General features: G+C 32.1%; 1 protein-coding gene across 2 annotated transcripts in view; it reads left to right on the top strand.

The window, feature by feature from the left end:
- The window catches only part of CNKSR2 (connector enhancer of kinase suppressor of Ras 2), a 314,535-nt gene that overhangs the window by 152,693 nt on the left and 145,705 nt on the right, over nucleotides 1-16,137 (top strand). For both annotated transcript variants that reach the window (XM_063084016.1, XM_063084017.1), the window contains exons 7-8: nucleotides 8,250-8,309; nucleotides 12,044-12,112. In XM_063084016.1, coding sequence (XP_062940086.1) covers nucleotides 8,250-8,309; nucleotides 12,044-12,112 — 129 coding nt within the window. The remainder of the gene's footprint in view (nucleotides 1-8,249; nucleotides 8,310-12,043; nucleotides 12,113-16,137) is intronic.

Raw genomic sequence — 16,137 nt, forward strand, 5'->3', positions numbered from 1 at the left:
TCTGTAGACTATTTGTTTTTCAGAAGATGATTAATTAGAAACTCATCCAAGTAACTTGTTTCTTCTCTTTATTTTGGCCCCTGACTTTTGGCCATTTTTCTCATTAGTACTACCAGAGGGAGATAAAAAGGATGAAATCAACTTTGATTATTAAACATAGTCACGACAAAAGGTTTATTGAGGTTAGAAATGAAAATGCTACATAAAACAAAATATCTTCATTCTTGTGGCATTTTAAAAATGTACTTTATTTCTATCCTATTGCTCATGATTATGAAAAGTTTCTAGAATTGAAATCTATGTACGTATCTAGATCCATCTTTGTTTAAGCATTTAAAAAAATTTTTATCCATCTCAAAAAATTAGCTTTTATGTAAATTATATAACATTATGATGAGATCCTCTTCCTATAACTCCTAGATACTTGCTTTAGCTTACAATTGTCAGTCATTAAATTACTAATATATGTAATAATTACACACAAATATTATTTCCAGAATCATAACTAGATTATTTCATGATTTTTTATTACCTTGATAACTATAGTCTTTTTCTAAACATTTTACTGAAGATACTAGACTTTCTCTATGACCTAATTGTTTATGGAATCAATTAGAATTCTTGTCAGACACCTTTAATTCATCATTAGTAATGCACAGTGTTGAAAGAAATGTGGAGAGAAATCAAATTCTACTTACAGTTGTCAGAAGAGATGGGTGATTGAAATAAATTTGTAAAATATCCAACTCAGTTATTCTTTTAAACCACATTTCTCATACAACATGTATACTAAAGTAGTCTTAGTCTTTTAGAATAGATGTTAAACAGTGAATGTTCGACTTTAATACAGAATGAGGGTATTTCAAAAAACTCCTGGATTCATATTATCTTTCAGTTCTATTTTCCAAGAACTTTCGAAGTACCCTCATATCTACAGGTGCCAAGTATTATGCTCTAATAAGAAAAGTGAAGGTGTAAAACTCTCATAACTGTTAATAAATCCATAAATCAGGAGCCTAGTGGTTGAGAATGTGGACTCTGGAGTCGGACTACCTGGGCTTGAAACCAGGCTTCACTACCTTGGGCAGATTCCTCAGCTTTTCTGTACCTCAGTTTCTTTATCTCTAAAACAGAGGTAATGATAGTTTCCACCACATAGGATATTGTGAAATAAATGTAAGACACTTAAAACAGTCCCTGGCACATTATACCAAATAGATAATTAGTGATGAGGTGATAGATTATGATGGATGATGATTGTTTGGTATGTTCAAGCAATATTTATTGTTTTTTTCACTGTCTTTTTTCCACTTTATCGTCTCACAGTTCTTCTTTGTAAAAAAAGCTAAAATGAAATTTAGTGTCTGGCTCTTACAAATATATTTTAAGATTCATTATTAATTTGTTGTAATCTTGTTAATTCCTGGTGGGGGAGGGAATGATTGCAAAGATCTTGTCTTCTAAGTTCTATAATAATACCATTATATTTACCTTCCGATAAATAATGGGACAAATATTAACTTCAAAAATAAGTTCATTATATACCTTTCACCAGTATAAGTTTGAATATTACCACATGGTCGTAGCAAAGAAATACTGGCCAATTTGTTAATTAATTTCTGTTTGTATTTTTGTTGAAGTTAGTTATTTATTTTATATAAAGTGATGAACTTTCATTTAAGACACTAGAAAATTATCATGTTTTTAAATTGCAGTCATTTTGTTTCACATTAAAGATCCAGACTCAGCCATTTTTGGAACTGGTAACATTTTAGACAGATGACATGACTGAAATCACTTTTTGGAATTAGAACTTACCCAGTAATTTTTCAATAGTTCTATACAATGAACTTTACTGCTTCTTTTTTTTTTAATCTCTTATCTTCTGTGAAAATACATGTATATTCAGATATCTAACTATATAATTAACATAAAGGTATGGGAAATTACTATTATTGTAATCATATGCTTCACATAAGTGCTAAATGTATCCTTTTTCTGAAATGGTATTGTTGGTTATTGTTAAATCTCTTACATTTCAGATTTGAACTTAATTAAAATTAAATTTTTTATTTAAGAAATCAATATTTTAAAAATATTTTAGCATTTATTTGTACATATTTTGGGGGCTCAATATGTTGTTTCAGTATATGCATATACTGCACAGTGATTCACTTAGGGTAGATAGCATAGTTTTGTACCCAGTAGTTCACTGCTTTTCCTCCTCCTCCCCTGCCCTTTGGTACTCTTGTAACCATTATTCTATTCTCTACTATGTGAACCACTTTTTTTTTCAAATTCCACCTATAAGTAATATCATGTGGTATTTGTCTTTCTGTGCCTGACTTACTTCACTTAACATGATGATTTCCAGTTTCATCCATGTTGCTGCAAATGATAGGATATCACTTTTGTAGCTGAGTAGTATTCTGTTATGTATATGAACCACAGTTTTTTTATCCATTCATCTGTTGATGGACATTTAGGCTGATTCTGTCTCGGCTATTGTGAATAGCACTGCAATGAACATGAGAGTGCAGATGTCTTTTTGATATATACATCTCATTTTCTTTAGGTATACCCAGTAGTGGGATAGCTGGGTCCTAGGGTACATCTATTTTTCGTTCACTGAGAAACCTCCATACTGTCCACAGTGGCTGTATCAATTTACACTCATACCAGCAATGTAAGAGAGTTCCTTTTTCTCTGCATCCTAGCCAGCATTTGTTATCTTTTTGTCTTGTTGATAATACCCATTCTAACTGGAGTGAGATGGTACCTCATTGTGGTTTTAATTTGCATTTCCCTGATGATTAGTGATGTTGAGTATTTTTTCATGTGCTTATTGGCTATTTGTAAGCATTCTTTTAAGAAATGTCTGTTCAGGTTCTTTGCCCATATTTTTTTTTTTTTTTTTTTTTTTTTTTTGTCCTTTTGTGACCGGTAAGGGGATCGCAACCCTTGGCATGGTTTCGCCCGCACCGCGCTCAGCCAGTGAGCGCGCCGCTGCACTCCCAAGCGCTGCACTCTCCCAAGTGTGCCACGGGCCGGCCCTGCCCATTTTTTGATTGGGTTGGTTTTTTGCTGTTGAATCATTTAAGTTCCTTGTATATTCTGGATATAAGCCCCTTGTCTAATGGGTAGTTTGCAAACACTTTCTCCCATTCTATATGTGTCTCTTCACTTTGTTGACCCTTGCTGTGCAGAAGCTTTTTAGTTTGATATAATCCCATTTATGTATTTTTGCTTTATTTTGCCTGTGTCTTTGTAGTCTCTCTCAAAAAAAGCACTGCCTACTCCCATTTTGTGTAATGTTTCCCCTGTGTTTTCTTTTTTCTTTTTTCTTTATTTTTTATTTATTTTATTTTATTTTATTTATTTATTTATTTATTTATTTTTTAGATTTTATTTTGTCGATATACATTGTGGCTGATTATTGCTCCCCATCACCAAAACCTCCCTCCCTCCTCCCTCCCCCCCTCCCCCCCAACAATGTCCTTTCTGTTTGCTTGTCATATCAACTTCAAGTAACTGTGGTTTCCCCTGTGTTTTCTTCTGGTAGTTTCATAGTTGCAGGTCTTAAGTTTAGGTCTTTGGTCCATTTTAGTTGATTTTTGTGTATGGTGAGAAATAGGGGTCTAATTTCAGTTTCTGCATGTGGATATCCAGTTTTCCCAGCACCATTTGTTGAAGAGGCTGACGTTACCCCATTGTATATTTTTGGTACCTTTGTGGAAAATCAGTTGGCTATAAACGTGTGGGTTCATTTCAGGGCTCTGTATTATATTCCATTGGTCAATATGTCTGTTCTTATGCTAGTACCATGCTTTTTTGGTTACTGTAGTTTTGTAGTATATTTTGAAGTCAAGAAGTGGGATGTCTTCAACTTTGTATTTTTTGTTCAAGATTGCTTTTAGTTATACAGGGTCTTTTGAGGTTCCATACAAATTTTAAGATTGTTTTTTTCTATTTTTGTGAAGAATGTCATTGGTATTTTGATAAAAATTGTGTTAAATGTGTAAATTGCTTTGTGTAATACGGACATTTTGGTAATGCTAATTATTCTAACCCATGAATATATGATATCTTCCTATTTGTGTCCTCTTCAATTTTTTCACCAGTGTTTTATAGTTTTCATTATAGAGGTCTCTCACCTTCTTAGTTAAATATATTCCTAGGTATTGCATGATTTGGGTAGCTGCTGTGAATGGAATTACTTTCTTGATTTCTTCTTTGGCTATTTCATTATTGGTGTGTAGGAAGGTTATTGATTTTTGTGTGTTGATTTTGTATCCTGCCACTATACTGAATTCATTTATTGTTTCTAGTGATTTTTTGGTGGAGTCTATGATTTTCTATATATAGGATCATGTCATCAGCAAATAGGGATAGTTTAACTTCCTCCTTTCTGACTTGAATGCTCCTTATTGCTTTCTGTTGCCTTATTGCACTGGCTAGAACTTCTAGTACTTTACTGAATAAGAGTGGGGAAACTGGGCTTCTTTGTTTTGTTCCAGATCTTAGAGGAAAAGCCTCAAATTTTTATCCATTCAGTGTGATATTAGCTGTGGGTTTTGTCTATGGCCTTTACTGTGTTGAGGTACATTCCTTCTGTACCTTATGTGTGAGTGTTTTTATCATGAAGAGGTGTTGGATTTTTTCAAATGTTTTTTATGCATTTGTTGAAATGATCATATGGTTTTGGTCCTTCATTCTGTTGATGTGATGTGTGACATTTGCATATGTTGAATCATCCTTGCATCCCTGTAATGAATCCCACTTGATCATGGTGTATGCTCTTTTTAATGTGTTGCTAGATTCTGTTTGCTAGTATTTTGCTGGGGGTTTTCACATCTTTGTTCATTAGAGATATTGGCCTGTAGTTTTCTTTTTCTGTTGTGTCCTTTTTTGGTTTTAGCATGAAGGTAATGCTGGCCTCTTAGAATGAGTTTGGAAGTATTCTCTCCTCTTTAGTTTTTTGGAAGAGTTTGAGAAGAATCGGTATGAATTATTCTTTAAATGTTTGGTTTAATTCAGCAGTAAAGCCATCTATTCCTGAGATTTTCTTTGTTGAAAGACTTTTCATTACTGCTTTGGTCTCGTTACTTGTTACTGGTCTGTTTAGGTTTTCTAGTTCTTCATGATCCAACTTTGGCAAGTTGTATGTGTCCAGGAGTTTATCCATGTCTTCTAGGTTTTCCACTTTGTTCACATATAGTTGTTCATAGTAGTCTCTTATCCTTTGTATGTCTGTGGTATCAGTTGTAACATAACCTTTTTTATTTCTAATTTTATTTGAGTCTTCTCCCTTTTTATCTTCGTTGGTCTAGCTAAAGGTTTTATCAATTTTGTTTATCTTTTTTGAAGAACCAACTCTTTGTTTCATTGACCATTCACTGTATTGCATTTAATCTCTGATTCAATTATCTGTGCTCTGATCTTTGTTATTTCTCTCCTTCTACTGATTTTGGGTTTGGTCTTGCTTTTTTGCCTCCTTGATGTGTAACATTAGGTTGTTTATTTGGAGTCATTCTTTTTTAATGTAGGCATTTATTGCTATGAAATTCGTTCTTAGAAATGCTTTTGCTGTATCCCCTAGGGTCTGGTATGTTGTGTTTAGATTTTCATCTGTCTCTAGAAATTTTTAAATTTCCTTCTTGATTTCTTCTTTGACCCATTCACTGTTTAGGAGCATATTGTTTAATTTCCATATATTCATACAGTTTCTAGTGTCCCTTTTGTTGTTGATTTCTGGTTTTATTCCATTGTGGTTGGACAAGGTAGTTGATATGATTTTGATTTTTTTAAATTTGTTGAAACTTGTTTTGAATCCTAACATATGGTCTATTCTAGAGAATGTTCCATGTGCTGCTGAGAAGAATGTGTATTCTGCAGCTGTTGGATGAAATGCTCTATCAGTGTCTCTTAGGTCAAGTCATTCTATATTAGAGATTAATTCTGATGTTTCCTTGTTAATTTTCTGCCTGGATAATCTGTCCCTTGCTGAAAATGGGGTATTAAACTCCCCAACTGTTATGGTGTTGGAGTCTATCTCTTCCATTAGTTCTAATAGTAATTGCTTTATATAACTGGGTGCTCTGGAGTTGGGTGCATATATATTTAGAAATGTTATATCCTCTTGTTGAATTGATCCCTTTAACATTATATAATGACCTTCCTTATCTTTTCTTTACTTTCCTTTGCTTAAAGTCTATTTTGTCTGATATAAGTGTAGCTACTCCTGCCCTTTTATGGTTTCCATTTGCATGAAATATCTCCTTCTACCCCTTCACTTTCAGCCAGTATGTGTTTTTATCAGTTAAGTGAGTTTCTTACAGGTAGTATATTGTTGGTTCTTGTTTTATATTCCATTCAACCACTCTGTGTCTTTAAATTGGGACAGTTAATTCATTTACATTTAGGGTGATTATTGATATACAGGGACTTGTTATTGCCATTTTGCTATTTTTTTCTGATTGTTTTGTAGAGCCTTTTTTCCTTTTTTTCCCGATCTTATTGTCTTCCTTTGTGGTTGAATGGTTTTCTCTAGATTTATGTTTTTATTTCTTGCTGGGTTTTTTTGGTATGACTTTTCTAAGTTTTTGTGTTATGGTTACCATGGGGCTTACAAAAAACATGTTATAGTTATAAAAAATTATTTTAAGTAGTAACAACTTAACTTTGATATCTAAGAAAAAAGAAAAAACAAAGCCTACTATACATTTAGACGTCATCTCCCCCCCTCCCCCACACACACTTTTTTTTTTTTTAATTTTATTTTGTCGATATACATTGTGGCTGATTATTGTTCCCCATCACCAAAACCTCCCTCCCTCCCCCCGCCCCCCTCCCCCTCAACAATGTCCTTTCTGTTTGCTTGTCGTATCAACTTCAAGTAATTGTGGTTGTTATATCTTCTTCCCCCCCACACACTTTTTGACAGTTTGTTGTTTCAAGTTTCATCTTTTACAATTGCCTATCTCTTATACAGTTGTTGTATTTGTTGTTGTCTTGTTAAGTTTGTCCTTTAGTCTTTATACTAAGGATGTAAGCAGTTATTCATCACCCTTACCACATTGGAATATTCTGAGGTTGTATGTGAACTTACTTTACTAACAAGTTATGTGCCTTCAAATGTTTTCTTTTTACTCCTTAATGCTGTTTTCTTTTGAACTGAAGAACTCCCTTTAGCATTTCTTGTAAGGCAGGTCTAGTGTTGATGAATTCCCTTAGCTTTTCATTGTCTGGAAAATACTTTATTTCTCCTTCATAAAATGTTGAAATGCAAAGCAATTTTGTAGATAAAATTCAAGTAATTTTTCCCCCAAAGAGAGTTTAAAGTAACAGAATCTTCCTTAAATGAGAAAAAAAGCCATTCATTGAATCATCTATTTTTTTCTTACAAATTATTTGATATTTAAAATCTGAATCCTTTATTGTGATTTTTTTTCTTTAAAGTCCTATCACTATCCATAATTTAAAATATTCATTTGCTCTGATAGCTTGCACAATTTCAGGATTTCTGGATAATTTTTAAACTTTAATGAAACATTTTCTAAGATGCCTTTATTTAAATGGAAAATAGAATCTGGCCCTCTTTATTGGAGGAAGATATTGCCATACATTACCTTTTAATTACTAATGTAGAGATGATTTGATATAATTATTAAAACTTCATCAACAAGAAATAAAGGTGAAAATACAGGATACTACAAAATAACAGGACATCAGAGTTCGTATAAGTATTTCATCACTCTTCTGGATCTAGTTAGTTATAGTTGAAGTGTCTCTGTTGCAACCTACTTTTTATTGTGTATTTGTATCAAGTATAATAAGTTAATAACATACCAATATTTGGGTTTTCCCCTGTAACTTTTTTTAACACATAATATAAGGTGTGGATTTGGGGGGAAGTGAGGTATTTTCTTTCTTCAGAATGTTGAATTACCATGTTGTGTCTTATAAGTCTCATAGGCAATTCACTTATCAAGCAGTTATTTAAGTTGAGTATAGGCTTCTTCTGACAAACTTTAGAAACCAGAACGTTCGGATAGTAATTTCTCACCAGTTTAAAGACAGCATTATTCAATCATGGATTCATCCCTAGGACATGGGGCAATTTTAATTTGATAGAGTAATTTTTGGGGGGTTTTGTTTTGTTTTGTTTTGTTTTGTAAATGAAGTTATAATGTACTTGAAAATATTCCAGTTGCTTCATTTTTTTTTTTCTGATTCCATCTTTTTCTTAGGGTATGTATATTAAATCAACATATGATGGCCTCCATGTAATTACCGGAACAACAGAAAATGTAAGTATTGCAACATTTCAAATTTGGGTATGTGTTTTTCCATTTTATTGTTGAACAACTTATATATTAACATGATTGAGTTGACTTCTGAGGACGTGAACAGATAAGAGATAGAACTAAAAAGACATACTGAGTTAGGAGGTGCTGGCTTTGTTATAATTTCAGTCATTTTATTTAGTTTAGAACAGTTATCAAAGTAAATCAGGTGTTTTCTGTTTACAGCCAGAGATTAGTCTTTGTTAAGCATTTTCTGGTTCGTGATAAGTTATTATGACGTCTAAAATAATCCACTTTGATCTGTCAAATAGTTTATTTATTTTAAGAAACTTAACTCATGAGAAAGAAACATCAGTTAAGTCAAGCTTTCTGAATATTTGCAGTGTAATTCAGCTTAATTCAGTGGAGGGGCAACATGGAGCAGCTGAATGATTTTTATAGTGAGCCTGCCTCCCTTGGGAACTTGCTAGATATGCAAATTATAAGCCTCAACCCCAGACCTAGTGAATCTGAAATTCTGGATACCAGCCTGTTTCTTAATAAGAGATTCTATTTTAACAAGTGATTCTGGGGACATGCTCAAGTTTGAGAACCACTGTAAGCCGTGGGTCAGAAGTCCCTAGGCCTAGGTCTTACCACCAGTTCTGTATCTTAATGGGTGTAATTTTTGGCAAGTCACTTAACCTCCCATTGCTTCGGTTTCCTTCTGTACCACATACCTCACTAGGCTGTAAAGATCAAATAAGCCAATAAATGTGAAAGGCTATGCTATAGAGAACTATAGCTATGCTACAGAGAGAAAAATATGAAGTGATCGTGTTGGACATTAACATGATCAGTATGATAGAATTGAATAGCATAATAAATTATTATTCCTGCATTTGGATATTCCAGATTTCCATTCTGCTCTTACATAAGCAGTTACTGAGCTTTGAATTTATTATTTTTTTCTTTTAGAGATTTTGATAAATCGCATGTTTATGCTGTGTTCCTTTAAAGAAGACTGAGGTGGAATTAGTTTAATCTCAAGTTATTATTGACCTCAACATTTTACCAGCATTTTCTTTTTAAAACTAAACATTTTCTTCATCTAATTCACTTACTACTTTAATCACTTATTGATTTCACCCTCCTCCGCCCCCTTTATCTCTTGGTTTCTTGTGAAAGGTGAAACATAATATACATTGCAGTCAGATTACTGTAGCGGCTTCACATTTGGTATTAAATAGGAGAGTCATAGGGGAACAAAAATATCAGTTAAATGCATATCGTGAACTATTTAACCACTTTATACGCAGTAAAACACTGCAAACTATACTTTTGCCCTGATTGATCACTTTCATCTATTTGTACATTGATTCAATCATTCACTTATTCATTTGTTCATTTAACAAGCCTCTGCTTAATGTCTGCTGTATTCCAGGCATAGTGCTAGGTATTGGAAGAATTTTTAAAATAAACTAGATTGCTGCCCTTGAGGAGTGGACAGCAAGTAGGGATTCATCTGTGAAAACAGGTAGTGTAATTTGCATGGATGGACAAAGAAAAGAACAGTAAATGCTGCCAAGGGAAATCAGAGAAGGAATCATAGAAGTGGTGATTTTGAACTATATCTTGAAGAATTGGTAGGAATGGATCACTCTGTATTGTCTGGAGTCCGTTTTTAAAAAATGAGCACTATGCCTTGCTCATATTAATCATTCAGTAAAATTTGATAAATGGATAAGTGATCAAAAGAGAGATTGATTCTGGTAGTAATTCAAGTATGAACCATGTATTAATAGCTCATCCTTTGGTCCTTCTTTTTTCTTGAAAATATTTTACTACTTTTGGTATCCAGTCATTTATAATTAGGAGATCTGTGTTGTCTTGGTAAAGCTGCTCACTAAAGTAGGTAAGCTATTTTGCTTTGCTGTGCCCTAGTTTCTTAGTTTTCTTATGTAAAATGAGGGGTTTGGACAAAATGATCCTTAGGATTCCTTTTCATACTGAAAGCCTATAATTTATATGACTTACTCCCTTTTACTTACCTGTGCAAAAAGTTGCTTGAGTTTCTTTGAATTTTATTTTATCTTCTTTTACATCATGACTAGAGCCAGTTGCTTGATATTTTTCTCCCATACTCTTCTTTTAAAAGGTTAATTGTGAACCAAATAGAACAAGGACCAACTATAGTTACAGCTCTGTTAAAGTAGTGATTACAATCTTTTCTGAGTTGTTACATGGTATTTGTCTGATTGGTACTATGTCCACCTCCTAAAAGTACTGTGAGATATGTACTTTATTTTCTTGTTGTGAATCCAACTCTAAGGATGATGTCATATCTTAGATGAATCTATCCCCTTAATAATATACTTGTGTTATTACTTCAATAACTGGAACTCTCTTGGATATCATCCTATCTTGAACCTAGCCTATGGCAAATAACTTTATTGTGAATTTTAAAATTTTGTTGAATTGAGGTTAATATTGTCTCAAGACTTTTATGATTTTGAAATAATTAGAAATGAATCAAAAATAAAGTAACCTGAAATCACCTTTAAAGTAAATCCTATTTCAGAGTCTCAAAGTAGCATTTTACTTTGCAGATTCTACCACTATATCATTCTCCTTTAGCTTTCAATAGATGATACAGCATTGTAGTTGTGTTTGATAAATAAATAATACCGTATATATATACACAAATATATTTTTATAAAAACATATTTTCTATATATTCAAAAGTACAAAATATATTACCACATTAAAATGTCTAAATATGCATATAATCAATTATCAGTAGTCACTAGAGGAAAAATAAAGAGTTGTATTTTAAATTCATTATCCAGACCTACAGTATTATAAAATATCAACTTTAAATCTCATTTTAGTTTTCACTTAAAACTTGTCAGCATTAGCTTACCAAGGTTCTTTTTTTGTTTATTTTTGTTTTTGTTTTTGTTTTTGTTTTTAATCTCTTATGGGAGTAAAGAAAAAAATTGATGGAACTGTTACATCCTGTAGAAGTCTTGACATTTTAGCTCGTTTAGTCTGGTTTTGTTGGCCAATGCATTACACTGTATGAAACATAACCTTCTCTCTCTCTCTCTCTTTCTCTCTCTCTCTCTCTCTCTCTCTCTCTATATATATATATGTATATAATATAACTAGACACTTAGAATGTTATATAATGCAGTTTTAAGCTAATGGCTGTCCATCTTTTAATTTGCTTTTCTATATGATCCAGAATTGGTGTTATTAATGATGAAATAAATTATCAATTTAATTATCAAACTTCAAAGCTTTGATGCTGATCATATACGTGTACTTGAAAATATTGATTTAAGTTAATGTGAATTATTTATATTCAATGTAAAGGATCAAAGTTTTAAAAAAAAGATAATGTTTTGAAATATATTTTTTGAAAAAGTTGCCAGTAGAGCCCAGTAGGGTTGCCTGTACAAAGTTTGCAAAAGTTAATATCAATTATCATTTTTCCTTAATGCTCTCAGAAATGTGTTATTATTTTAGAACATTAATATCTATATATTGTTTTGTATTTCTGTTTCCTTTCATTAGCGATTCATAGAATGCAAACAGTATAATAAATACTAAAAACTTTTGTTAGTTTAATTCCTTCAATGTTATTATTAATTTTTTATCTAATTTAAAGAGATAAACTTTTTGTAGTGTTTCCAGAAAGAGAAAATGACTGATAAAATTTATTTTCTTTATCATTTCTTTTATGTTAAATTCAGTCACCTGCAGATCGGTGCAAGAAAATTCATGCTGGTGATGAAGTGATTCAAGTTAATCATCAGACTGTGGTATGTATAATTACCTTAAGAGTCAGTGGGAGGAACTAATTTAAAGATTTGCTAAAACTTTAAAAGAATACCAATGAGATGAAATGCCTATTTGTGTACAGAATAATTGAACAGCCTTTTAAAAAAATAACTGAATTACTGTTTATTCTTAATTATTTTATGGAATGTAACACATGGCCCTAAAAGAACATGAGGAAATATTGGTGGTGGTTGAGGTTAGATACGCATTTCTGTATGGACAGATACAGGATAATAGTTTATGCTCCATGAACTGGGATAACAATTTTTAAATAGAAATTAAAGTGACAATACACATAAATTCAACCCTGATTTAACTTCAAACTTGATATAACTTTTAAAAGTTACATTTTATAAATTATTGAATTACTTAGTAGATATGTTTTGTAACATCATACCTTCATTTATCTACTTTAATGTTTATTTGTTCATTAAAGTGTCTGGTGGATTTGGGGGTTTTTTTTGGTTTATTTTAAATGTAGATTTTTGAAAATTTTTAGATCTTTAATCACTGAATTGGCTCTTCATTTCCCAAAAGAGGACTACAGTTTTAGGTTTTAAACTATTGCACTTAATAAGTACATAAAATTTTTTTGCCCTATGAATTTTACAAGTCCCTTTACACAGCTATGAATGACAGTTGCATTCTGTGCCTATGGTAGATTTTCAAGGGCTAGTGTTTAATCTTACATTTAGAAAATGAACATTATATAATTTTCGGTTTGAACTATTTTATATGCCTCAGTTGATTCACTTTGTCTTTCTCTGCCAAAATAAAGTATATTATCTTTAAAATAAAGATAAAATAATCTAAGATTATTATTATTAATAATATTAATAAGATTATTTTTAAATGGGGGGTCTTTTTTTATAAAATTCTACTTATAGTTTACTAACTCTTCAGAGTGAGTAATTATTTCCTGTTACACCATTTAACTAAATTTGCTTTTGCATTACTAATGATAGAAGAAATTTTGGGAGAAGACTGATTTTTTCCCCAATGATTCTGATCTTAAGGCAAATGCCATTTTGGTTTATAATATCCTAAGAAGTTTGTGATATTTTGGAAATGTTTCTAAGCTTTGGTAATTAAAATCATGATGTTTCTTCAATAAGTTCATCATCGAAGTGAAATAAAAGTTGGTGAAAGTTTAAAAATTTCAATGTGCAGGTGTATGGTTGGCACTGAATAATAGAGTATTGATAATAGACAAAGCCTTTCCACACTATGACAGCTTTGATGACTTTCTGTTCTCATTATTACAAAGTGGTTGTCCTGACTCAAGTTTCTTGTCCCATAGGATGAGGATTTGGGCAGTGGGATAAAGCAGCTGCTTCGGTAGAGAAGCTGCTTTTTCCTCTTCTAATGTTTATGCTGCTTCATTTCTACAGCGTGACATTAACAGATATGACATTTGTTGAATAGTTTCTGCATGCATTTCCAGTTGGTCAATTCTAAAAGAGTAGAAATTAGTTTTTAATTAAAAATAAAATTGTTTCAAGGATACTCTTTGATCAAAGATTCTGATGTTTATCAAATAAATATGAGTCTTTAAAAGTTTACAAGTGAACTAACATAATCTATATGGATTTGGTTACATTTAAATACTGTGAGAATGTGTAAATACACCTTTGCATCACAGGAATATTCTAAAATGTTGAAAATCACACAGAATGATGTTGAGGAAACTTAGTTCCAGTTTTTGCTCTGAAATTGACTTATGGCTTTATGTCATGGTAACTGAGCATCAGTTTACCTTTTTATAATAATAATCATAGCTAACACTTATTGCGTTCTTACAGTGTGCCAAGCATCATGTTAAGTATTTTACATATTTTATTTCACTTACTCCTTTCAGTAATCCTGCAAAGAAGGTGTATGTGGAAATTGACTCAATGATTATTTAACTCACCCACAACTCAAAGCTCTCTGACTCCAAGACCCATGCTCTTGCTTCAGTTTTATTATATTTCCTCTCAAAACTCAAATTATAAAATTATCAAACAAAAGGGGAAGAATTCTAACAAGGACGTAAGTAAATCTGAGGATTCAGTGAGAGATTAAGTGGGGCCAAGGGTAAGAGAAGAAAGGAAGGGATAATTTACATAATTGAGATAATAAATCTGCTGAACTGAAATTAGGAATAGGTTTAAAATTTAACTTTACTTCCACTTCCTCACTCTGTTCCTTTCCCTCAGAGAGATAAGATATGTAAAACACCTATCACAATGCAGGGCACACATTAGGAGCTCAGTAACAATTAACTTTCCTATCTCTCTTCTTTCTTTTTACCGGCTACAACAGTTGGACAAATTGGAGTCCTGTTTCTTGGCAGACTGCTACTTGAGCCAACAAATTGATTTTAGATTATAATAGAGACAGGAAAATATGTTGAATTTCATGAAAGTAGCCTTGCTTAATAATGTGATCAGTTACCAGATTTTCTTCTTTGTGTTCAAGTGAGAGGCACATTTATGTAAGAATGACGCAATTCATTAAATGCAGCCTGCTCTGCCCTCTTTTCTTGCTTTTGCCTGTGTTGTGGTCTGTATGGCGCTTTTAATGTCTTACTAGACAATATACAGAGGTGGTGAGATGGAAATTTTCTGGGTTTTGTTACTGTGAGAGGTTTGGTCGCAAATAAATTAACTGAAACAAGTATAAGTTATTTATATATAGCCTGCAATTATCCCTTCTATCCCTATATTCATTAGCATGAACATTAGTGTTTGGTTATGATATAATAGTAAGTTACATTAAAGTGTGGCTTAATACATTTGAAATAATATTCTTGAATCCATTAATTAATTAGCCAGAAGAGTGAGATATTGTCAATATTATTCTGTGCCAGTTTAGACTTCATAATGAAAAGAGCAGTGTTAAATCTTATTATTTTGGCTGATACTAGCCCAATTAGTATTTTTCTATAATTCTAAAATTTTCTACTACTGCAGGTAGTAATGTACAATATAAAATCTGATAATTTTTCTTTATTTAAAATAAAAAGAAAAATGATTTGAATTTTTCCTTAGGCATCCAAGAAAGGTGAATGAATCACAGATGAATTCAAATACAATTTTTTAAAATTAATAGTATGGTATATCTTCAAGATGTCCAATTAAATGTGTATGTTTTTACTTTGCTCTTTAAAAAAGAAAAAGTATATTCTTATTTGAAATGAAACTGGAAGTTTTATGTCCTTTTTCATGTTGCTATATTCTTTATTATAAGTGGCTTTTAAGTTTTAATCAACATACTTCTGTGGCTGAGAAACTGGCTGCGAGGTAGGAAGAAGAAAAAATCATGAACATCCAAGCAAAGCAGACTGAGTTCTTTGGCATGTCTTCCCTGCCACTGAAGATCCAACTCCTCAAAGGCTGCTGGAATCTCCCAAGATTTTTTCCACTTCGTCTGCTACTACATCCCTCTCTGGGAGATACCTCGGCATAGTTTGAACCAGCAACTCTGCCCTCACGATGCACTTTTAACACTTTTATTTTTTTTTTTTTTTTTTTTTTTTTTTTTTTTTAGCTAATGAGACTATTTATAGTTATTAAAAATATTTGGGCATATTCCTAATGAATCTGTTAAATTTCATGCTAATACTGTTTAGGGTTGTAAGTGTTCTGCAGATTCAGTCCATACTAAAAGGAGTATCAGTTGAAAAGAGTGGCATATATGATGGTTGAATCCAGCATTTGAAAAAAATTCCTTTTATTTTATGTAAATATTAAAACATATTCACTGTTATTTTGAAAGGTCTTCTGGAACCTGATGACTACATTATGGCAAGAAATGGTTCAATAAGATGTGGCTATAAAGGCTACTGGAGTGGAAAATAACCAGGTTGAGATAGTCAGGAAGATAGACTACAGCAAATAGTCAGGATGTTGGACATTGATTAGTGAAATATGGAAGATAAGTACTACAAGCTAGTGGGGTTTGTTACCCCCAAAATGATAAACATTGTTGAGCAAGACTAGTGATGGCAGAAAGGGGGGTGGGG

The sequence above is a fragment of the Cynocephalus volans genome, chromosome X, assembly GCF_027409185.1.
Source record: "Cynocephalus volans isolate mCynVol1 chromosome X, mCynVol1.pri, whole genome shotgun sequence".
Taxonomy (NCBI): Eukaryota; Metazoa; Chordata; class Mammalia; order Dermoptera; family Cynocephalidae; genus Cynocephalus; species Cynocephalus volans.